This window comes from Oncorhynchus clarkii, unplaced genomic scaffold, assembly GCF_045791955.1.
Source record: "Oncorhynchus clarkii lewisi isolate Uvic-CL-2024 unplaced genomic scaffold, UVic_Ocla_1.0 unplaced_contig_6722_pilon_pilon, whole genome shotgun sequence".
Lineage (NCBI taxonomy): Eukaryota > Metazoa > Chordata > Actinopteri > Salmoniformes > Salmonidae > Oncorhynchus > Oncorhynchus clarkii.
The window spans coordinates 12,501-22,470 of NW_027259622.1; the positions used below are offsets into that span (position 1 = coordinate 12,501).

At 49.7% G+C, this 9,970-nt stretch overlaps 1 protein-coding gene across 1 annotated transcript in view; it reads right to left on the reverse strand.

Moving 5' to 3' along the window:
- LOC139400572 (ensconsin-like) overlaps positions 1-8,297 on the reverse strand; it is a gene marked incomplete at both ends in the record, with an annotated part of 20,638 nt that extends 12,341 nt beyond the window's left edge. Inside the window, 3 exons of the mRNA XM_071145340.1 lie at positions 2,126-2,289; positions 7,974-8,048; positions 8,127-8,297. Coding sequence (XP_071001441.1) covers positions 2,126-2,289; positions 7,974-8,048; positions 8,127-8,297 — 410 coding nt within the window. The remainder of the gene's footprint in view (positions 1-2,125; positions 2,290-7,973; positions 8,049-8,126) is intronic.
- Between the last annotated feature and the right edge of the window lie 1,673 nt (positions 8,298-9,970).

The following is a 9,970-nucleotide window of genomic DNA, read 5'->3' on the forward strand; positions in this document are numbered from 1 at the left end:
CGACAAGATAAAAACGAAAACAACAGGTTAACAACGACAACAACAGGTTAACAACGACAGGTTAACAACGACAACAGGTTAACAACGACAACAACAGGTTAACAACGACAACAACAGGTTAACAATGACAGGTTAACAACGACAACGACAGGTTAACAACGACAACAACAGGTTAACAACGACAACGACAGGTTAACAACGACAACGACAGGTTAACAACGACAACGACAGGTTAACAACGACAACAACAGGTTAACAACGACAACAACAGGTTAACAACGACAGGTTAACAACGACAACGACAGGTTAACAACGACAACAACAGGTTAACAACGACAACAACAGGTTAACCACGACAACAACAGGTTAACAACGACAACAACAGGTTAACCACGACAACAACAGGTTAAAAACAACAACAGGTTAAAAACGACAACAACAGGTTAACAACAACAACAGGTTAACCACGACAACAACAGGTTAACCACGACAACAGCAGGTTAACCACGACAACAACAGGTTAAAAACAACGACAGGTTAACAACGACAACAGGTTAACCACGACAACAACAGGTTAACCACGACAACAACAGGTTAACCACGACAACAACAGGTTAAAAACAACAACAGGTTAACAACAACAACAGGTTAACAACAACAACAGGTTAACCACGACAACAACAGGTTAACAACGACAACAACAGGTTAATCACGACAACAACAGGTTAAAAACAACAACAGGTTAACAACAACAACAGGTTAACAACGACAACAGGTTAACAACGACAACAGGTTAACCACGACAACAACAGGTTAAAAACAACAACAGGTTAACAACGACAACAGGTTAACAACGACAACAACAGGTTAACCACGACAACAACAGTATAAAAACAACAACAGGTTAACAACAACAACAGGTTAACCACGACAACAACAGGTTAACCACGACAACAACAGTATAAAAACAACAACAGGTTAACAATGACAATACAACAACAGGTTAACCACGACAACAACAGGTTAACCACGACAACAACAGTATAAAAACAACAACAGGTTAACAATGACAATACAACAACAGGTTAACCACGACAACAACAGGTTAACCACGACAACAACAGGTTAACAACGACAACAGGTTAACAACGACAACAGGTTAACAACGACAACAACAGGTTAACCACGACAACAACAGGTTAAAAACAACAACAGGTTAACAACGACAACAACAGGTTAACCACGACAACAACAGTATAAAAACAACAACAGGTTAACAATGACAATACAACAACAGGTTAACCACGACAACAACAGGTTAACCACGACAACAACAGGTTAACAACGACAACAACAGGTTAACAACAACAACAGGTTAACCACGACAACAACAGGTTAACCACGACAACAACAGGTTAAAAACAACAACAGGTTAACAACAACAACAACAACAGGTTAACAACAACAACAGGTTAACAACGACAACAGGTTAACAACAACAACAACAGGTTAACCACGACAACAACAGGTTAAAAACAACAACAGGTTAAAAACAACAACAGGTTAACCACGACAACAGGTTAACCACGACAACAACAGGTTAAAAACAACAACAGGTTAAAAACAACAACAGGTTAACAACAACAACAGGTTAACCACGACAACAACAGGTTAACCACGACAACAACAGTATAAAAACAACAACAGGTTGACAATGACAATACAACAACAGGTTAACCACGACAACAACAGGTTAACCACGACAACAACAGGTTAACAATGACAATACAACAACAGGTTAACCACGACAACAACAGGTTAACAACAACAGGTTAACCAAGACAACAACAGGTTAACCATGACAACAACAGGTTAACCACAACAACAACAGGTTAACAACGTCAACCAGAATGCTGCATGACATTTCAAGCAGTTTGTCACCTTCAGATTGTGGCCCTTGTTGTTGTGATAGTGTGTGTATATAGTGTATGTAGTGTGTGTGTGTTTATGTGTAGTGTAGTGTGTACAGTGTGTGTGTGTGTATAGAGTGTGTGTAGTGTGTACAGTGTATAGTGTGTGTGTGTATAGAGTGTGTGTAGTGTGTGTAGTGTAGTGTGTCCCTCACCTTCTCCTCCTCCAGGTTCTGTCTTCTCTTCTCCTCCACAGCGGACCGTCTCCTGTCCTCCTTCCTCCTCTGTTCCTCCACCTTCCTCCTCCTCTCCTCCAGGTGTTTCTCATAGTAGTGTCTGGCCCTCTCCTCCCTCTCCTGCCACGCAGCCTCCCTGGCAGCTGATACACAAACACAAACACAAACACACACACACACACACACACACACACACCTTGGTTTCTCTATCCAGCTGGAGATATACAATGTATTTCCATTCAAAATCCTATTTAACCTAACACCCAAACCCCTAACCTCTAACCCTTAACCCTAAGATTAAAATAGCCTTTGTCCTCATGGGGACATGGGAACTGTCCGCACAGTGGAGAACTTTTTTTACTATCCTTGTGGGGATTTTTGGTCAAGGATAGAAGAACCAACCTCCCACACACACAGAGTAAGACTTGCTTTTAGGGTTTCCAGATTACAATGAAATATATCCCCCTCTAGACCGCTGATTGGCCAGCTCATCCTCCACTAGACCGCTGATTGGCTAGCTCATCCTCCTCTAGACCGCTGATTGGCCAGCTCATCCCCCTCTAGACCGCTGATTTGCGAGCTCATCCTCCTCTAGACCGCTGATTGGCCAGCTCATCCCCCTCTAGACCGCTGATTGGCCAGCTCATCCCCCTCTAGACCGCTGATTGGCCAGCTCATCCTCCTCTGGACCGCTGATTGGCCAGCTCATCCCCCTCTAGACCGCTGATTGGCCAGCTCATCCCCCTCTAGACAGCTGATTGGCCAGCTCATCCCCCTCTAGACCGCTGATTGGCCAGCTTATCCCCCTCTAGACAGCTGATTGGCCAGCTCATCCCCCTCTAGACCGCTGATTGGCCAGCTCATCCCCCTCTAGACAGCTGATTGGCCAGCTCATCCCCCTCTAGACCGCTGATTGGCCAGCTCATCCCCCTCTAGACAGCTGATTGGCCAGCTCATCCCCCTCTAGACCGCTGATTGGCCAGCTCATCCCCCTCTAGACCGCTGATTGGCCAGCTCATCCCCCTCTAGACCGCTGATTGGCCAGCTCATCCCCCTCTAGACCGCTGATTGGCCAGCTCATCCTCCTCTAGACTGCTGATTGGCCAGCTCAACCCCCTCTAGACCGCTGATTGGCCAGCTCATCCCCCTCTAGACAGCTGATTGGCCAGCTCATCCCCCTCTAGACCGCTGATTGGCCAGCTCATCCCCCTCTAGACCGCTGATTGGCCAGCTCATCCCCCTCTAGACCGCTGATTGGCCAGCTCATCCCCCTCTAGACCGCTGATTGGCCAGCTCATCCCCCTCTAGACCGCTGATTGGCCAGCTCATCCCCCTCTAGACCGCTGATTGGCCAGCTCATCCCCCTCTAGACAGCTGATTGGCCAGCTTATCCCCCTCTAGACCGCTGATTGGCCAGCTCATCCCCCTCTAGACAGCTGATTGGCCAGCTCATCCCCCTCTAGACCGCTGATTGGCCAGCTCATCCCCCTCTAGACAGCTGATTGGCCAGCTCATCCCCCTCTAGACCGCTGATTGGCCAGCTCATCCCCCTCTAGACCGCTGATTGGCCAGCTCATCCCCCTCTAGACCGCTGATTGGCCAGCTCATCCCCCTCTAGACCGCTGATTGGCCAGCTCATCCCCCTCTAGACCGCTGATTGGCCAGCTCATCCCCCTCTAGACCGCTGATTGGCCAGCTCATCCTCCTCTAGACCGCTGATTGGCCAGCTCATCCCCCTCTAGACCGCTGATTGGCCAGCTCATCCCCCTCTAGACAGCTGATTGGCCAGCTCATCCCCCTCTAGACCGCTGATTGGCCAGCTCATCCCCCTCTAGACCGCTGATTGGCCAGCTCATCCCCCTCTAGACCGCTGATTGGCCAGCTCATCCCCCTCTAGACCGCTGATTGGCCAGCTCATCCCCCTCTAGACCGCTGATTGGCCAGCTCATCCCCCTCTAGACCGCTGATTTGCGAGCTCATCCCCCTCTATACCGCTGATTGGTCAGCTCATCCCCCTCTAGACCGCTGATTGGCCAGCTCATCCTCCTCTAGACCGCTGATTGGCCAGCTCATCCTCCTCTAGACCGCTGATTGGCCAGCTCATCCCCCTCTAGACCGCTGATTTGCGAGCTCATCCCCCTCTATACCGCTGATTGGTCAGCTCATCCCCCTCTAGACCGCTGATTGGCCAGCTCATCCTCCTCTAGACCGCTGATTGGCCAGCTCATCCTCCTCTAGACCGCTGATTGGCCAGCTCATCCCCCTCTAGACCGCTGATTGGCCAGCTCATCCTCCTCTAGACCGCTGATTGGCCAGCTCATCCCCCTCTAGACCGCTGATTGGCTAGCTCATCCCCCTCTAGACAGCTGATTGGCCAGCTCATCCCCCTCTAGACCGCTGATTGGCCAGCTCATCCCCCTCTAGACCGCTGATTGGCCAGCTCATCCCCCTCTAGACCGCTGATTGGCCAGCTCATCCCCCTCTAGACCGCTGATTGGCCAGCTCATCCTCCTCTAGACCGCTGATTGGCCAGCTCATCCCCCTCTAGACCGCTGATTGGCCAGCTCATCCCCCTCTAGACCGCTGATTGGCCAGCTCATCCTCCTCTGGACCGCTGATTGGCCAGCTCATCCCCCTCTAGACCGCTGATTGGCAAGCTCATCCCCCTCTAGACCGCTGATTGGCCAGCTCATCCCCCTCTAGACCGCTGATTGGCCAGCTCATCCCCCTCTAGACCGCTGATTGGCCAGCTCATCCCCCTCTAGACAGCTGATTGGCCAGCTCATCCCCCTCTAGACCGCTGATTGGCCAGCTCATCCCCCTCTAGACAGCTGATTGGCCAGCTCATCCCCCTCTAGACCGCTGATTGGCCAGCTCATCCCCCTCTAGACAGCTGATTGGCCAGCTCATCCCCCTCTAGACCGCTGATTGGCCAGCTCATCCCCCTCTAGACAGCTGATTGGCCAGCTCATCCCCCTCAATTAACACAAGGAAGCAAGCTATATACAGGGTCAGTAGCTATATACAGGGTCAGTAGCTATATACAGGGTCAGTAGTTATATACAGGGTCAGTAGCTATATACAGGGTCAGTAGTTATATACAGGGTCAGTAGCTCTATACAGGGACAGTAGCTATATACAGGGACAGTAGCTATATACAGAGTCAGTAGCTATATACAGGGACAGTTCCAGGGTCAGTAGTTATATACAGGGTCAGTAGCTATATACAGGGCCAGTAGTTATATACAGGGACAGTAGCTATATACAGGGTCAGTAGTTATATACAGGGACAGTAGCTATATACAGGGTCAGTAGCTATATACAGGGTCAGTAGCTCTATACAGGGACAGTAGCTATATACAGGGTCAGTAGCTATATACAGGGTCAGTAGCTCTATACAGGGACAGTAGCTATATACAGGGTCAGTAGCTATATACAGGGTCAGTTCCAGGGACAGTAGCTATATACAGGGTCAGTAGCTCTATACAGGGTCAGTAGCTATATACAGAGTCAGTAGCTCTATACAGGGTCAGTAGCTCTATACAGGGTCAGTAGCTATATACAGGGTCAGTAGCTCTATACAGGGACAGTAGCTATATACAGGGTCAGTAGCTATATACAGGGTCAGTAGCTATATACAGGGTCAGTAGCTATATACAGGGTCAGTAGCTATATACAGGGTCGGTAGCTATATACAGGGTCGGTAGCTATATACAGGGTCAGTAGCTATATACAGGGTCAGTAGCTATATACAGGGTCAGTAGTTATATACAGGGTCAGTAGTTATATACAGGGTCAGTAGTTATATACAGGGTCAGTAGTTATATACAGGGACAGTAACTATATACAGGGTCAGTAGTTATATACAGGGTCAGTAACTATATACAGGGTCAGTAGCTATATACAGGGTCAGTAGTTATATACAGGGTCAGTAGTTATATACAGGGTCAGTAGTTATATACAGGGTCAGTAGCTATATACAGGGTCAGTAGTTATATACAGGGTCAGTAACTATATACAGGGTCAGTAGCTATATACAGGGTCAGTAGCTATATACAGGGTCAGTAGCTATATACAGGGTCAGTAGTTATATACAGGGTCAGTAACTATATACAGGGTCAGTAGCTATATACAGGTCTAGATGAGTGTAATTATTGTTGGGAAGGTCTAGGGTCTAGATGAGTGTAGTTCTTGTTGGGAGGGTCTAGATGAGTGTAGTTCTTGTTGGTAGGGTCTAGATGAGTGTAGTTCTTGTTGGTAGGGTCTAGATGAGTGTAGTTCTTGTTGGTAGGGTCTAGATGAGTGTGGTTCTTGTTGGTAGGGTCTAGATGAGTGTAGTTCTTGTTGGGAGGGTCTAGATGGGTGTAATTCTTGTTGGGAGGGTCTAGGGTCTAGATGGGTGTAGTTCTTGTTGGCAGGGTCTAGATGGGTGTAGTTCTTGTTGGGAGGGTCTAGGGGGTAGATGAGTGTAGTTCTTGTTGGGAGGGTCTAGATGAGTGTAGTTCTTGTTGTGAGGGTCTAGATGGGTGTAGTTCTTGTTGGGAGGGTCTAGGGGGTAGATGAGTGTAGTTCTTGTTGGGAGGGTCTAGATGAGTGTAGTTCTTGTTGTGAGGGTCTAGATGAGTGTAGTTCTTATTGGGAGGGTCTAGATGAGTGTAATTCTTGTTGGGAGGGTCTAGATGAATGCAGTTCTTGTTGTGAGGGTCTAGATGGGTGTAGTTCTTGTTGGGAGGGTCTAGGGGGTAGATGAGTGTAGTTCTTGTTGGGAGGGTCTAGATGAGTGTAGTTATTCTTGGGAAGGTCTAGATGAGTGTAGTTATTCTTGGGAAGGTCTAGATAAGTGTAGTTCTTGTTGGGAGGGTCTAGGGTCTAGATGGGTGTAGTTCTTGTTGGGAGGGTCTAGATGAGTGTAGTTCTTGTTGGGAGGGTCTAGGGGGTAGATGAGTGTAGTTCTTGTTGGGAGGGTCTAGATGAGTGTAGTTCTTGTTGGGGGGTAGATGAGTGATAGTTCTAGGGTCTAGGGGGTAGATGAGTGTAGTTCTTGTTGGGAGGGTCTAGATGAGTGTAGTTCTTGTTGGTAGGGTCTAGATGAGTGTAGTTCTTGTTGGTAGGGTCTAGATGAGTGTAGTTCTTGTTGGTAGGGTCTAGATGAGTGTGGTTCTTGTTGGGAGGGTCTAGATGAGTGTAATTCTTGTTGGGAAGGTCTAGATGAGTGTAGTTCTTGTTGTGAGGGTCTAGATGAGTGTAGTTCTTGTTGGGAGGGTCTAGGTGAGTGTAATTCTTGTTGGGAAGGTCTAGATGAGTGTAGTTCTTGTTGTGAGGGTCTAGATGAGTGTAGTTCTTGTTGTGAGGGTCTAGATGAGTGTAGTTCTTGTTGGGAGGGTCTAGGTGAGTGTAGTTCTTGATGGGAGGGTCTAGGGGGTAGATGAGTATAGTTCTTGTTGGGAGGGTCTAGATGAGTGTAGTTCTTGTTGGGAGGGTCTAGGTGAGTGTAGTTCTTGTTGGTAGGGTATAGGTGAGTGTAGTTCTTGTTGGGAGGGTCTAGGTGAGTGTAGTTCTTGTTGGGAGGGTCTAGGTGAGTGTAGTTCTTGTTGGGAGGGTCTAGGTGAGTGTAGTTCTTGTTGGTAGGGTATAGGTGAGTGTGGTTCTTGTTGGGAGGGTCTAGGGGGTAGATGAGGAATACAGTGATAACTGCCAGAGTTCCTGTAGAGAACACAAAACCTAACCCTGACCCCCAGACCCCTCAGGTAACCCCCCCCCCAGGTACCCCAGACACCCCCAGACCCCTCATGTACCCCAGATGCTACACACACTGCAGGATACACACCGGTCTGTTTCTCCCTCTCCTCTCGACGTTCCCGGGCCAGTCTCTGTCTCTCGTTGATCTTGAGGACCAACGGCTCTGTAACATAAAACGTAAGGTTTAGAGAACACAATTCCACACACACCCAGAGAGAGAGAGGAGTGGAAGGCAACTGACCTGCTTTGTTAGCAGCATTGTTGCTGTGAGTAGGTGTAGGTGATAGTGATGGGCTGAGGGTTGGAGTGCTGGACAGTGATGGGCTGAGGGTTGGGGTGGTGGACAGGGCCTGGCCGGACGTTGAGGAGTCAGGCTCACTGGAGAGGGTCAAGGTTGGGTGCGAGTCAGAGACTGGGGGAGAAACACAGCTGTCAATCACACAGAGCCTGTAAGAGAGAATAGATGGTATAGGAGGGAAGTCTTGTACTGCTCAGCCGACTGTAGGCCGGTAGAGAGTAGAGAGGGGTCAGCCGACTGTAGGCCGGTAGAGAGTGGTCAGCCGACTGTAGGCCGGTAGAGAGTAGAGAGAGGTCAGCCGACTGTAGGCCGGTAGAGAGTAGAGAGCGGTCAGCCGGCTGTAGGCCGGTAAAGAGCGGTCAGCCGACTGTAGGCCGGTAGAAAGTAGAGAGCGGTCAGCCGACTGTAGGCTGGTAGAGAGTGGTCAGCCGACTGTAGGCCGGTAGAGAGTAGAGACTGGTCAGCCGACTGTAGGCCGGTAGAGAGTAGAGAGCGGTCAGCCGACTGTAGGCCGGTAGAGAGTGGTCAGCCGACTGTAGCCTAGTAGAGAGTAGAGACTGGTCAGCCAACTGTAGGCCGGTAGAGAGCGGTCAGCCGACTGTAGGCCGGTAGAGAGCGGTCAGCCGACTGTAGGCCAGTAGAGAGCGGTCAGCCGACTGTAGGCCGGTAGAGAGCGGTCAGCCGACTGTAGGCCAGTAGAGAGTAGAGAGCGGTCAGCCGATTGTAGGCCGGTAGAGAGTAGAGAGCGGTCAGCCGACTGTAGGCCGGTAGAGAGTGGTCAGCCGACTGTAGGCCGGTAGAAAGCAGTCAGCCGACTGTAGGCCGGTAGAAAGCAGTCAGCCGACTGTAGGCCGGTAGAAAGCAGTCAGCCGACTGTAGGCCGGTAGAGAGCGGTCAGACGATTGTAGGCCGGTAGAGAGTGGTCAGCCGACTGTAGGCCGGTAGAGAGTAGAGAGCGGTCAGCCGACTGTAGGCCAGTAGAGAGTAGAGAGCGGTCAGCCGACTGCAGGCCGGTAGAGAGTAGAGAGCGGTCAGCCGACTGTAGGTCGGTAGAGAGCGGTCAGCCGACTGTAGGCCAGTAGAGAGCGGTCAGACGATTGTAGGCCGGTAGAGAGTGGTCAGCCGACTGTAGAACCGGTAGAGAGTAGAGAGTGGTCAGCCGACTGTATGGCGGTAGAGAGTAGAGACTGACAGCCGGTTGTAGGCCGGTAGAGAGTGGTTAGCCGACTGTAGCCTAGTAGAGAGTAGAGACTGGTAGGCTAGTAGAGTGTAGAGACTGGTCAGCTCACTGTAGGTTAGTAGAGTGTAGAGACTGGTCAGCTCACTGTAGGTTAGTAGAGTGTAGAGACTGGTCAGCTGACTGTAGGCTAGTAAAGAGTAGAGACTGGTCAACTGACTGTAGGCTAGTAGAGTAGAGACTGGTCAGCTGACTGTAGGCTAGTAGAGTGTAGAGACTGGTCAACTGACTGTAGGCTAGTAGAGTGTAGAGACTGGTCAGCTGACTGTAGGCTAGTAGAGTGTAGAGACTGGTCAGCTGACTGTAGGCTAGTAGAGTGTAGAGACTGGTCAGCTGACTGTAGGCTAGTAGAGTGTAGAGACTGGTCAGCTGACTGTAGGCTAGTAGAGTGTAGAGACTGGTCAGCTGACTGTAGGCTAGTAGAGTAGAGACTGGTCAGCTGACTGTAGGCTAGTAGAGTGTAGAGACTGGTCAACTGACTGTAGGCTAGTAGAGTGTAGAGACTGGTCAACTGACTGTAGGCTAGTAGAGTGTAGAGACTGGTCAACTG